Below are 15,598 nucleotides of genomic sequence, written 5' to 3' on the forward strand. Positions count from 1 at the left end.
TAGAGTGCTCATGATGAGCAAGATTGATAACGAGCGCGAAAGAAGGTTGGATCTCAACTTACTTGAAGGGCGCAGAGAAGCGGCTATCATCAGTGAAGCCAAATACAAGAAAAAGCTGGAAAAATATTACAACCAGCGCGTGAAAGAATGCCACTTCAAGAAAAATGACTTTGTCCTTCGAAACAATGAAGCTAGCCGCGCGATACCCCCGGGAAAAATGTCCCCCAATTGGGAGGGACCTTATCAAGTATTGGAAGAATTGGGAAAAGGCGCATACGCCTTAAAAGATTTGAATGGAAAGAAGATCCCGCGCGCGTGGAACGCAGCACAACTTAGAAAATGTTTCATGTAAAAATTGTCAAGTTTGTAATCAAGGCTTTTTAAGCCATTATGAATAATGATACGCGCTATCTTCTCTTAATGTGGATTCCATTACCTTTTGCATACATGTTTCACACTTCCCTTTATTAATTTTGAGCAATATGACAACATTGTATTGACATCAAAACAAAATAAAACGAAGTAAAACATACATGCTACGCGCTATCTTCTCTTAATGTGGATTCCATTACCTTTTGCATACATGTTTCACACTTCCCTTTATTAATTTTGAGCAATATGACAACATTGTATTGACATCAAAACAAAATAAAACGAAGTAAAACATACATGCGCGAGCTTCAAGCTCAAAAACGCGTTAACGAGTCTTAACTCTTAAACGTCAGGGCCTTAGCCCAAAATTATGAGCCTTAGCTCAGGGCCTTAGCCCAATAACGTGAGCCTTAGCTCAAATAACTCACAACATCCATCCTACATGCTGCGCAGCCTGACCATAAAATACCTAAACACAACTAAGGCAAAGCAAATGCCAAAACATAGTTGTTAAGGTCTCAGGTCGAGGTCGCGCATAAAATTGTAATGGATATCTGAGTAACACATTGACACGTAAAGGCTAAAAAAAAACTCATAATTCCATAATGCGCGATAACGTCGCGCAAAAGAGGAATAATGGAAACGCCAAGACACGTGTCAACATAATCAAGATATGGCAAAATCACTTACAATATGACAAGGATTAAGTATAATAATTTCCTTACAACCTTGTTCTTATTTCAACGTGCAAGCATATCTTAAATTCAACAAGCAAGCATTCAATATAAAGAGATGAATGGGAAATGCGCAAGATGCGAAGAATGGAAAAACAACATTTCATTCCAAAGCATTGAAATTTACAAGTTTACAAGATGAGATACAAACTACAAATAAAAATAAAAAACATGAAGGGCTTCTCAAGTCTCCATGTTGACATCAGCCTCTTCATCATCCTCATCACCGCCCTCAGCATCTGGCGCAGCCTGCTCCTCGTCATCTCCAAACTGACCATAGTCAAGTTCTTCATCCTGAATGGAGTCTTCTATCACGACAGTGTCAGGAGCGGATCCTTTGGCCACGCCAGAGCCGCTAGCAACGCCAGCATTCCCCGCGCCATCATCGCCGCCGCCAGCCCCTTCGCACTCGTCAAGTAATTTCTTTAGCGCGACGAGATCGGGCTGGTCAGCAAGCGCGGATATCTGCAAATCATAAGGAAAAATATGAGTACAAAAAGACTTAGAAAATAACTCAAGGTAATCTCATTAAGGTTAAAATACCTGCGCAAGGATGGGAATGGGAGTATTCATATACTTCTCCCCCATCGCGGCCATGTCCGCGCAGGCAACGTCGCTCTGATAAGGGTACTCGGATGGGTTCTTCTTCAACATGCCATATTCATAGCCATCCGTAAACCCTTCAGCTCGACCCACCAAGCGCGCGGCAGCGTTGCAATCCATCACAAGGGCCTGGAACTCGTCTGAGTATTTCATCGCGTAAGCGCAACGAGTCATGCCCTGTGAGATTAGCCATTGGCGATCCTGCGCGAGGGAAGCAACAGACGTCTCGAGGGCAGGAACCTGAGAGTTTAACAACTCAACAGTTTCCTTAGTCTTTTTCAGCTCCTCTTTGTCGGACGCTGCTGCCACCAAGGCTTCTTCCTTTTCCGCCCGCGCAGCATCAAGTGCTTCCTGGCTAGATGCTGCCGTCGCCAAGGCTTCATCTTTATCGGCCTGCGCGGCCGCCAGCTCCTTCTTCAGGCGCGCAACCTCACTCTCCAGCGATGATTTCTCAGTTATAGACTGGACAAGAGCTTGGTCACGCGCCTCCGCCTCCAGCTCCAAGTCGCGCGCTCTGCGCGCGTACTTGGCCGCGTCCGCCTCCGCCGCTTGTAGCTTCTCCCGCGCAGCCTGAAGCTCATGCCCGCGCTTCACGAAGGCGCTGTTGGCACTTGCTCTGTTCTCACTGAGCTCTGCTTGGAGCTTCTCAGCTCTCTCTCGAGCATCAGAAAGATGCCAAGCAGACACCTTAGCCTCTTGCTTGGCTTCCGCAAGAGCATCACGTACTTTTACGTAATCATAGCGAAGCTCTTGGGAGGCAGCAAAGAAGGCCGACCCAGCAAACATATGATCATTGAGCAAGTCGTCGCGAGCGCGGTTCTCCTGGAACCTCCTTTCAGATGGAGGCACAGCATGAGCCCAGAATTCCGCACACACACCCATGGACTGAAATGTGCTGTCTTCAGTAATATTCCATCTCGGGCGGTAAATGTGATCGGCTTCCTGCAAAAACAAAGTAATTATCTAAGTCATCAAAACACTAAGATGGAAGTCCGCGCAGCGGAGCAAAAAAGAACCTATACCTGCGGGGATGAAGCAGAAAAGTCAGCGCCAGCCCCACGAGAAGGCTCCGCCGCGAAGCCTCGTGGCGCTGCAGGACTGGCGCGGCCGCCGTCGAAGTCTTCAACTTCAAACTCCTCATCCTCCTCGGAAACAGGCCTTTTCTCCTGCGACCTAGAACCAAAATCGGTCTCGCGAGGAGGGCTGTGCGCAGGAGGAGGTGAGGGAGGTCTCGACGCCGCCAGGTCGGCGCGTAAAACGGCCTCCTGCTCCTTAGTAATCCCGATGAGGGGAGATTCAGCACTTGCAGGAGCAGAAGCAGAAGCAGCGGCGCTGGCACCGGCGCCAGGAGTGCCGCCAGCAGCTTGAACGCCAGCAATGACTCCTATGAAAAAATCAACAAAAAGAAATGTTCATGACTTGATCTAAAAGAAATAAGTCAGAAAATAAAAGCGCAATACATACCTTGGCGCAACTCCGTTCGCGAGGCAAACATCGCCATGAAGTCCATTCTACCCTTTTTTGAGGGTAAAACGGGGGACTTCGAAGGGACCTCCGGCGCAGCCTCGGCACCTTGTTGCGCCTGAGGTTGGTCCACCAGGGTCGCCGGCTCTACAAAAATTTGAGTGAGCAAAGATTCATTAGTAATTCTATCAGAATCGCGCTCATAGAAGCATAAAAGATAACCAAAGGATAAGAAAAGTATACCTGTCGAAGGCGCAACACCGCTTCCCTTTTCCGCCGCGCGAAGGGAGGAGGTAGCGCCACCATACCTCAAGTGGACAGGAGGTCTGCCCACTTTTAGAGGCAGGGAAGACAAGGAAACCTTGGTGGTAAACACCTGGGTTTTCTCAGGTCCCTTCGCCAATGCAGGAGGATCCTGAACAACAGGGGCATCATCTTTCTTCTGTTTCTTACTGGCCCCTACGCCAGTTTTCCCCTTAGCTTTACGCTTTAGTTGGGGCGCCTCCTCTTCCTCCTCCTCTTCCGCGAGCTCCAGCTCGTAGTTTTCGAGCTCATCTGCAATACGTGCAACAAAAGTGTTAGCCAAATTTGGTATTATAAAGGCAAATGCATAAGTACAAAGGCTTACCAGGCGCATCGCTGTCAAAAAGAAATCCCAGATCAACAGGGATGAACATGTCATCGAAGCGATCGGGGAAGCCAACCTCCCCAGCGCCCAGCGCGACGGAGCCACCCTCCATATGTTCGTCATAGGCGGCGTGGATATACTCCTTGGTGACTGCACAAAACAAGTCAAATGATATCAGCAAAACGAATTATATTCGCGCAGAAGTAAAGCAATGAGATTAACTTACACAAGCCGTCAACTTAGATAACGGGCTCAGTCGCGCTGTCCGCCCACCTCCTGCTCATACCAACCCCCACCAGCGCCTCCTCACAAATGTTCTTGGCGGGGGATGGTTCAGCGGTCAGCTTATTAACCCAGGCGCCAGTTGGGTTCTTGAGGACACCCACATCCGCAGGCGCAGAAGAGATCGCGCGCATGGTCATGCGGATGGGGATCACACCAGCCCTGATGTAAAAAAACCTCTCAGACCAGTCATGAAGGCTCTTAAATGAAACAGTGGAGCACTTGACCTTCTGACTGCGAGGAATAAAGGAGAACCAAGAATCTTGGATCTTGGGCTTATAAAAAAACTGAAAGCGCCGAGGGGTGGGCTCCTCGCGCTGGGATTTGCACATGAACTCAAAGTGAGTCATGCGCACAAGTCCAAACGGATGGACTTGGGATATATGAATCCCATAAAACTTAAGCAGTACACCCACAAACCTTGTCATCGGAAGACGAAGGTTGCAGTGGGTGAAAAAATGGCAGTAAAGGGAAATATAGCCGGTAGGCGGGTCCGCCGCCGTTTGCCCGGCCCCAGGAAACATGCAGCCAAACACATGGAGAAAACCCTGAGAGGCGATAAGGCTGTCAAGATCGGCCTGCCTCAGTTTGCAGGGGATTTCATTCCACCTCTTCACGGCCTTGGTCCTCCCTACCTCCTCCGATGAGGCCTCAGCAGCCCTCTTCCCCTTGCCGGTCTTCTTCAACGTCGACATCACTAACGATTTCACACGGCAATGGATGGGGGAGATTGTGTTGTCTGAGCTATCAGACATACAACTGTGACAACGGACAAAGGATGATCTGAAGAACAGATATCTGGAAGCAGAACAAAGGTAATCGGAATACAAAGAAAGAAAAGAGCTCTGAATAATAAACAAGAAGATGAAGAATAAAAACTCTTAAGGGCTGGTTTTTATAGGCCCAGGAGAGAGAAAATTTGATACTGATCGGACACAACGCGCCACCACTCGCAGGTGCTAGCCAACGCGAGCGCGACACGTGTCAATCACACTGTGTGAGGGGACACGAAAAGAAATAATACAGCTGTTGCCAGAGTTCACGCGCTACCACTCGCAGGAACGGACCAATGATAGCGCGACACGTGTTCCTGACACTCTGTGAGGGGACACGAAAGGCAACTGTAGCACCTCGAGCACACGAAAGGTCTGACACGTCTCCATCACGTACAGGGACGATTCGCTTTCAACCAAAAGGATAGAATTTCGCGCAACGACGAGTAATAAGAAGAAAAAGACAAAACCCTATTAAAAGAGCAAACTATTAAGTCTAATATCTGTCTTACCTCGCTCGCGCGAGACAAGACACACATTAGACTGGGGGGGCTTGAAGAGGTATGTACCCGCCTCAACACCGAGCGAGGCGGGTCAACCCACAAGATATAGACAAGAGTCTTGAAATCAAGACATTATGAAGGCACAAAGCCAAAACCTATGCGCATGGCGCATATAACATATGCTCACGCATATCACATATGCTCATGCATCACATGCTCAGGCATCACATATGCTCACGCTCACATCTGCGCGTGGCGCATCCGCGTGTGGCGCATATCACATGCTTGTGCATATCACATCTGCGCATGAAACATCTACGCGTGAGAATAAAGAGAAGACCTCGCGCATCCTCAGGATAGGCGCATATCACACATGCACATAATCAACCTTGTCCTTATCCAAATCAGGATTAGGGCAACCTTGATTGTGCACGTCAGACAACCTTCCAGAAGGTATCTTTTTAAGGAATAAGAATATGCTGATGTTGACAGCTGCCAATGAAAGTTGGACAACTCAGCAAAACACATGTGCTACCACGTGATTACAACCAATGAAAAAGCACCAGGTGTCCCTAAGGACACGTGGCGCAAAGCAATTGGAGGAGACCAACAAGGCTGAGCCCAATCAGTGGAAACCCTAGCACTATAAATACCACATCAACTCCACAAGGAAGACACATTCAATTACACAGTTACAGCCAGTAACACAGACAATCACATCCAATCACATCCAATTACAGAGTATTCAGCTATTAAGCAATACACTCCATTTTCCTTACTCTCACATTATCTTCTCCTACAAGCACTTATTCTCACACCGGAGGGTTACCCCAAAGAGGACCCCTCTGTCCCTTTCTGAGGGGTAAGTTGACGGTGCTGTTCATTTTGTAGGTGGAAGAACCCAGATCCAAGAAAACCATCGGTGAAATAGCATAATCACACCCGAGGAAAGTAGATCGTCTACCAGTGAGTCGATCCACGTTTCTTCAAACGTTTTTCTCTTGTGCAAGCGACATTATGAATTTGCACTCAAATGAAGATATGATTCACTATATCTTCTTGGGTGTGTTGGATTTTAATAGTCTCAACTAAGGCTATTGGTCGAGAATAGTCACATCTGAGTTTATTGTCATTGGTTTTCTCAAATTAAAAAAAAAAGGTTCTCAGTGTTCCAAGTTAAAAAAAAAACTTGACGGCGTTAACGTTTTACCAAATGTCAAACTGATTGATTTTTTAGAGCTTTTGATCAAACGGATAATACTGGTCGTTTGATGTAAAACTTATCTAGAAACGATGCTACAAACGGCTAACTTTTGTTAATTTGAAATTCAAACATCCTATTTGAAACATTAATCAAGTCGTTTGGAGCATCTTTTCGAGCTAAGTTTTACATCAATTGACTCATATCCTCATTCCGATCAAAAGCCCTAAAAATTAATTTGAAATTTGGAAAAAAACAATTATCGTCATTGCGTTTTTTTTAACGGGGACCACTATGAGCCATTTTTTTAAAATTTGGGACCATCAGTGGCATAAACTTAGTTATGATTATTATCGATCAATAGCCTGTGTTTGTGATTATTAAAATCCAATGCCCCTATCTTCATAGTCTGATATTATGGAAAAATCAAATGAAAAATTTTATTACTCTTATTAGTATTTTTAAAGGAATTTTTTTTGTGTGTTTATTGGATCTTTTGGTGTTTAAGAGAGTTTGTTTATGTCATTGTGCCACCAAACCATGACATATTACTCTCACTGTTATTTGGTTATTTCATATATCGTGTAATTCAATATATTTTGTAAAGTTGTAAATGTTTTTGCTTGATTCAAATAATACTTTATGTTATTTCAAGTTCTTTTCTTATATGTTTCTTGCCTTGTAAAGTTGTAAGAGATTTTTAATCCAGGCAAATTAGTCTTTAAATTATTCACTTGTCTTGTCTTCAGACGTGGTTTTGAGTTCTTTAAAGTTGTGTAGCTTTTATTTTCTTATCATATATGTTTCTGATAGTCTACTGAAATCTTGTGATTCTTTCTTCATGTCTTAATGGGAGTTTGTTCTTCTATTATCTCTTTTTCTAGTGTTACAAAAAGATTATATATGTCTTGTGACATGTTTTTGTCTTAAAAGTTTTGTGACTATTTGTTTGGTCAGATTTGTGTATGATATATGTTATACTATCATATAATGTGTTGTATGATTGTCCTCTTCTATTAAGTTACAGGAAGTCGGTAAGCCTAATGATATTTGAATCTTTGTGTATCAGTTATGTTTATGATAATGTTACTAAATCTTATGATTCTTTTCTTTACAGAAAGGCTTTCAACACATCTGGTTTGGTTTTATGTGAATGTGATTTTTAGCGGTATTCGTCTGATTTGTTTCATAGATATCTTGATATATTTTTCTTTATTTTTTGTTTTGTGAACATAATGGTGTCCTTTAATTAGGAGTTCAATTTCTTGTAATACATTCTGTGTGTGGTTCTTTACAAATCTTGATGGTTCTACATGTTCTTTATATATTTTTTGGTCTGTTTTTAAAATGAAAACCCATTGTTTCTCAAGGTTTTTTTTAACAGTTGAAAGTGGGTTAAAAGTTAATAATAATTTCCTGTATGAAGCTTAGTTAGTTTGATATACTATTTTTAAGTTATATTTGTTTCATGTATGCTAAGGGGGTGTTGAAATATATCTAAGTTCAATTCGTATAATCAACATATTGTATGTTTTCAGTTCCAATTCTTTGTTCTTGTATTGTTAATGAGGGTTGGATAATTGGCAAATGGGCTTGGAGCGGGTCTGGTAGCTGATGGTCTTGTTGCAGCTGCTTTAGGCTTGGGCTAGCTGCTGAGTGGTACTTGTTTGTGTGACCCGAGTACACACTGACACTAGTCCCGTTTGCTCTATAAATAACGTGCGGGTCATGGACTCTGTTTCGGGGGTTGACAGTTTTGGGGTCCGTTTGTCGACCGAAGTCTTTATAATGAGTAGAGAGATTGTGAGAACTTACTCAGTAACTCATCTCATCATATTCATTTGTCTAGTTCTCCCTTATCAGACATTCGTCTACTTCGACTTTAGGTTGATCGTTTCATTTATTGACTTTGACTTTTTCTGAGCGAGCTCGAGTTAAGGCTCCATGTCGTTTCATTTATTTTGTCTTTGTTTTCTGAACGAGTAATATTCAAAAAGGTTCTGTACACGCTTTCTTGCCTATTTCAGAATGAATTTTGGTGTTCATGTGCCATGAAATTAACACCGTCTCTGACTGCACCGGAAATTGATATCATAAATTATAAAATAGTTACAAATTAATGTGTAAAAACAGTAATGGTAATGGTACCGTCAGGCAATTATGTTCAACAATATGAAACTATTGAATAGCTAAAATCCACTACAACTATACCTTTAATAGATCATCTAAATACATTAAAGTGGGAGCATATGAACCCAACCAAACTAATATTGTAGTTTCACCGTGACCAAATACAGAAACATATAAATTATAAAGAAAAAATCACTCCCATAGAATATATATCATACCACAGCCTCATTAAAACATGGTGAAACTTCAATCATACTGCACATGAATGAGTAACATAGATTTATCAGGAACTTGGTGTTGGCTTAGTTGTTTTCTCTCTCGTTGCAGCGAACGTCTCGGCAACAAGTAACGGAAATGCAATTGTAGCATCACAGTGCACCTGGACCAAACAATCAACATGAACAATTAGCGTGGAAATAAGAGCACGATAATTATTCAAAAATAAAGTGTATTTCTGCAGAGATTTGCTCAAAACAATTTTACTATTAAAGAAATATCATTTATTTGAGTTCATAATATCCTCTAATTTTGTCACTGTGTTCATAAAATAAGTCACAGCGCACATATGTAATTATTGACTTTCTGTAAAGCACATGATTAAGACGAAAACATAATACAACGGGAGCCAAAAATAACGCTATATGCACAAGGAGGTGGTTATAGATTGAACTTTACCAAAAGGAAAAATCTAAAAGTAATGCATTAGTAAGACATTAAGGGCATAAGAAATAACAGAGTCCTTGTATTTACCTTAACAGATTTAGCAGAAGCACGTATTTTGCCCCATGAGACAGCTTCATCAGGACGGGCACCGGAATCACTACCATCAAATTCTTGAGCAGTGTTAATGAAGACCGCATAATCAGCACCATTACGCATCATATTTGCATTGCATATGTGGTGTTTTGGCAACCCCCCTCCTAGAATTATCATTCCTGTCTTCCTAGGGTTTGCATGCACAGCTTCACCGTTCATCGCCCTAATATCTGTTTTAAAAAGTTGACAAATTATACATAAGAATTCATTAATCATGATAATAACAATAATGATAATAATAATAATAATAATAATAATAATAATAATAATAATAATAATACAAATGATAATATAATTGTGGTATTAGTATAAGTTGTTATTGCCATGATTCTGATTGCTTGACCAGAGCAAGAAAGACCGACTTCAAGAATCACATCGGAATCGGATGATTCCGAAGACATTACCAGAGCAAACAACCTTCAAGAATCATTTGCTGATGATTCCGAAGACTTAACCAGAGCAAGCAACCAACGCTAAGCACTTGGCTAATAGTTCCATTGTTAAGCCCACATCCCATCTTTTTAACTGGAATTGTTATACGCTCGGTTTGTCATAAACGTCACATCCCAACTTTTTATGACATATATGATTAACAACTTATATAAATGTCATTTAAGGATCTTCTCTCTTGTGTGTTGTGAGAGATGAAGCGAAAAATTGTTCGTCATAAAATGCAGGACAGGGTAGTAGTGGATTGATTTGTAAAGAACTTGCATTGACATATTGCACACTTTTATTGTATTAGTTACAAAATGTAAGAAATTAATGGTATTGTTTCTCTATGCTGACGATGCAAATATTCTAAAGTCCATTAAAAGTTTCTGAGATTACTTTTGGGATAGTAAAAGATGAACAAATATCTAAAGTGAATCTTATTCAAAACAGAATTAAGTAAAATCCACCTAGTGTTAAGTTCGATCTAGAAAGTAAAAAGGAAGACTCTTCTCACCTTGTACTACGTCGACAACAAGACCGGGATTGCGAAAGGAATGGAAATATAACATGTCACCAAGAGACCCATCTGTCAAGCCAGGGCAAAAGACAGGTATATCGTTCTACAAAAAAACCAATAATCTAACTTTAATTGTCACAAATTACTTTCAGTTCTATAACTTAAATGCATGCATTTGGTTTGAGAAGCGAGATCATTATTCATATCAAAACTGTATAGAAGTTATAATTTTGCTAAAATATAAAGTTAAATGAAAAAAAAAATGTGGAAAAAAAACCGCAAAGCGCTTGATACCAGGGTAAAATGTGATTACCTTATAAGCCCAATAAAGATATGAACTCTCATTATTGATCTCCTTCCCCAAACGGGCTATAAGTTTAGATGGAGTCCACAACACATTCTGTTGAACAAAGAGAATAAAGTAATTTACTGATCGCTCATAGAACATAATATATGAAAGCTTAATATTCATCTAAAACTCAAAGTTATTATTTAGTTCCAGAACACATAAAATACCTGTGTATTTTGTTCTTCTAGCATTTGGTCAAATATTGGGATGATCCAATCTTCAAACTTACAGTAATTATCATTAGGCACCAACAGGTTTCCAATACGGTTCAGTCCTTTTGAACGCAAGGCAGCACCGGGTAGAGAAAAATCACCTTTGTATGTGTCTCCAAGGCATTTTATGAGATCTTCCTCAATGCCACCGGCTGTTGTGACGATCACTTCAACCTTGTTTTAATAAATTAAACATAAGTTCTAAATAAATAACATATTATAAAAAAAAATGAAGTTGGTTCATGAGAATCGAGCTAATGCATATGTTTATGATCATAATGCCTTGAAATACTAACCATATGATGTTCAACTAGATACCGAATAACGTCTCTAACACCAGATGAAATGAGGTTTGAAGTGAAGCCTAAAAAGATTTTGCATCTGACAGACTCTCGATATGTTGGATTCTTTTCCTCGTCACTGCAGTCTTCAGCTATTCGTTCGTGAGAAAGCCTCCACTCTAGCTTCATTCATCAAATTGAAACTCTCAAAAACATTTCGAAATTAAAAAAATGAGCACCTAACTCAAATATACACAGAAATGCGACGTTTAAACTTCACTTTTGAAATTAAAAACTATGACCATTTCCGCTTATATAGCCTACACTTGTTTAAGTCATGTGTAACTACATTACCTACACCTATGCAGATAAACATCTAAAAGTTTAAAAACATAAGAAGAAATTAGTTTGATAGTTTTTTTATGTATAAATGTTAGTACAAAATTCAAAAAAAAAAATTGAAATTGATTAGCTTCAAGTGTCATACATAAGGTGATGGTTATGTAATACCTACTGAACCACTTCTCGTTTGAACCGGCCGGACGGCGAACCCGAACAGGGTGATCTGACCGGATTTTCATATTTTTCCCTTCCAAAATCTCATTTTATAAGTCATTAATTACTCAAGACTTGGTATCTTACTTATTTATAAGTTTTTATATTTTATTAGAAACTGCAATAGCAATCCACAAAAAAACAGCCCAATTCAATTGAAATAATAATGTTGGATCAAGTGTGAGAAAGATGAACAAGTAAGTAAGTTACCATTTGATTAACGGTATCAATGGCATCCCCTAAATTAGAAGCTTGGAAGCCAGTGTACACAAGGGATTTAATAATCTGAGAATAATGAACCCCTTGGTTGAAATCATAGCCGTTGATCTTATCACAGGCGCCTTCTAAACTCTCAGACTCCTTAAACACCACTGACCTCAGATTCTCAATCACCTCTGCTTCTTTAGTGGGTCCCGCCATATTTCTGAGCTCCGACGGACGGTGGTCAGCTGCTGTTCAAGTGCGTCAATTTTAGGTTTTATCTCATTTGGGTGGGCCTAAAGATAAAAAAAGAAATCCAAAACTTATGGGCCTAGGGAATCCATATGTTACTAATAATAATAATAATAATAATAATAATAATAACTGGGCACTGGACTAGTTTAGTGTTACATGTAATATGCTTGATTATTTCATAAAAAGGTATATTTGCAATAACATATGTGTAATGCACTTAGTTGATAATATAAGGTTGTGTACAAATCTAGGGTTGAAATTATCTTAACCGTTAAGGTTGGGCATTTCGGGTAACACTTGTTGGGCTTGGTTACCCCAAGCAAAAGTATGCGGCAGAAATTATCAACCCCGTGGGCATGAGTTTATGTAACCCTACAGGTACATCAGTTGACACAAATGCCATCTGATAGCAGCCTGATTGTTTACTACACTGAATATCGATGGCTTGTCGGGGCTTTGCAGTACCTGACTTTCAATCTCTCGAATATCACGTATGTTGTACAATATATTTGTATGCATATGCATGCACCATGTACCATTAACATGAATTTGTCTAAACACAGTATTCGATATGTCAAAGGGACGTTGGATTTTCAGTTTGACACTGGCTAAACCAGATCTTCACTATATTGTCTCCTATACCAATGCTTTTCAACACAAACTTAATTTCAAAACACATTAACATGGACATCACTTTGTTCGTGCGAAGGTTAAATGTGGTCATATACGCTTTTCATGTACCATCCATATATAAATTTGTCGGCGTTTCACTAAAGCATTACAATGAGTTATGTTCGATGATTTTCTATTTAGTCTCAACATTGGTCAACCTCCTGCTTTGACTGCAATGCTATTTTAGGATATCATATTATTATTCAAATTTCAAATGTTGTAAAACAGTTGTAATCCTAAAATAGGCCAATGGTGTAATCCTATTTATACCGGAAATATATGAAATTCCTTACTATTAAAAACATTTTTCATCCCAAAGGGAGATTTCTGACCAGCAAAAACTTTGATAGAAGAGGCATAGACCTCCATTATGTTATATCTGGTTTGTGACAATGATATGTTGAATTTATATTGTTTCTATTCATGAACTCTCTTATCAATATGAAATCATGATAACATTTTTAATCGCAGACAACACTTTGATGATCACTCAACTTTCAAGATGTCTTCAACAGCATTACAGAAAAAAATATATCTTAATTTAGTTTAAAAATTTCTGATATATTTATTAAAATATAAACGATAGGTGTGAAAAGTATATTTCCATTCCAACAAAGAGGATAAAATAATATAATATAGAGTATGGAAAAAGAAAGAAATAATATACAAATGTTTAAAGAAATGTGATTATGACCACCATCTTAAGAAATGTTAACTTGTAATGGTTACTTAATGTTAATTAAGAACTTGGTAACCTTTTATATTGAAGTATACGTGCTTCCTTAACTTAATTAACAATAGTTAATATGTTTAAAGCTTGCACCGTTGCACTTCTAGTTAAGAAGTATGTGGAAATATGACCATACGACCTCCTATGTATTATATTTATGTGTTTTATGTTTGTATTCTGGCTCAATCTTGTATAATTAGATAAAACAAGAAACATCAAATTAACAGAAGTAACACACGATAGCAACTTAGGCCAGTCGGAGTCGACCCAAAATTTCTTGGGTATCCCTGACTAATTTCATTCCAAAGAAAGATCAATATTTGTTGATAACATGTTGATTATTATAAAAATTCCCAATTCTAAGGGGACATATTCCCGGCCGGGGTTTTGTTCACCGGGATCTCATATTACCACATTGTGTCCCCTAATAGTATACTATTAGCGCACATATAAATATACAATGGTTTCTTTGTCTTTATCCATATAATTTAACTAAAAAATAGTTCAATCTCTCTATTTTTATGTCTTTAAAAAATTATCCACATCTCATTCTCAGTATTTGTTTCTATTTATTAGAAAGAAAATTTGATTTTAATAATCTCAATTGTGGACTATTGGCATAACAGACTCAACTAATGAGTTAGCTACAGACGGTCCTATCTTTTAACATAATTATTCTCAGTGAGCTCCAACCAACAGAGGCTTAAGTCTGTTAATCTCTGATTGCAGGAAAAACGTTTTTGGCAATGTATGTTAGTGAAATGTACGGATTTCAAGTAATAATGATATTTTTTTTAAAACACAATTTTTAAGTGTGAAACGTGGCATAGTGGTGGTCAGGTGGTGGCAATGACGGTGATGCGGCAACGACGATAGTTTCCGCGGTAGTGGGGTGGAGACGATGGTCATGGTGGTGGCCAAATAATGGTGTCAAGAAAGTAATGCGAAAAGGAGAATGAGATGAAAAGAAAAAGAAAAAATAAGGGTATATATAATTAGTTTTGATGTGTTTAGTTCGAGAAATGCGAATCCTTATTCGTAATAAATTATTTATTTCATTGATTTATCATATATCTTCTTCATTCTTTAAATTTGTTCAATTCCGTTTGATTAAACAATTAATAACTTCATTTGTCATGGGAATTTTCCCTCAAAATCTTCTTTTGCAATAATTTAAAGATTCAAAGAAATACAATAAAATAATTGTCACGTTTTCCGTCTTAATTTTTGTTGAAGTAGTCCTGACTTACAAACAATGTCAACAAGTAACATATGGTCAACCTTTGAAAATGTCAAGTTGTACTTGTCGTTTGCACTCCACTAACTTCTTTTAACATTTTATTTATTTATTAAATATTTTATTAAAATATAGTTTAAATAAGTAAACGAAAGTCATTTCTTTTTTTATTTATCACGATTTGCAATAATCTATTTTATGGGAAACCCAGAACAAAAAAACTACGTATTACACAAATATGAAATCATTTGTGATCATTGTAATTGTAATATTTCTAGAGACGTACGCCTTATATTTTTATCTGCTATATACTTAAATAATTTTTAAAAAATTAACGATAAACTAACATACTTTTAGTTATTAAATACTCTTATAATCTATCTATACATGTATTTTATATTATTTGAAGCATTTATGTCTAGGTTAGAAGGGATACACCTTGATAGTTGACAATACACTATATCCCTTTAGGACTAATAACTCAAAAAGTTCATTTGATCTGTCATATCCATCTTATTATCTTATACATCCTTGTCTAAATTTTCAAAAGTTATATATTTGAGTTTTGTGATTTTCAATTTGTAATATGTTATTCCAACACTAAGCTCTACTAAAAATTTTTATCAATTTCGTGTAAGATGATTGAAA

The 15,598-nt window shown here is 38.7% G+C and overlaps 1 protein-coding gene across 1 annotated transcript; it reads right to left on the bottom strand.

The window, feature by feature from the left end:
* Positions 1-8,724: 8,724 nt before the first annotated feature.
* On the bottom strand, positions 8,725-12,301 carry LOC143550088 (deoxyhypusine synthase). Its single transcript, XM_077040819.1, has 7 exons — positions 12,066-12,301; positions 11,316-11,483; positions 10,975-11,193; positions 10,772-10,858; positions 10,456-10,561; positions 9,441-9,676; positions 8,725-9,069 (listed from the first exon to the last, which is right to left on the bottom strand). Exons 1-7 carry the CDS (start codon positions 12,273-12,275, stop codon positions 8,974-8,976), a joined length of 1,122 nt encoding a protein of 373 aa, XP_076896934.1. The 5' UTR covers positions 12,276-12,301; the 3' UTR covers positions 8,725-8,973.
* Positions 12,302-15,598: the final 3,297 nt, after the last annotated feature.

Source organism: Bidens hawaiensis, unplaced genomic scaffold (assembly GCF_021521415.1).
Source record: "Bidens hawaiensis isolate Kalapana, Puna unplaced genomic scaffold, B.hawaiensis_p1.1 tig00015923_1, whole genome shotgun sequence".
Classification (NCBI taxonomy): domain Eukaryota; kingdom Viridiplantae; phylum Streptophyta; class Magnoliopsida; order Asterales; family Asteraceae; genus Bidens; species Bidens hawaiensis.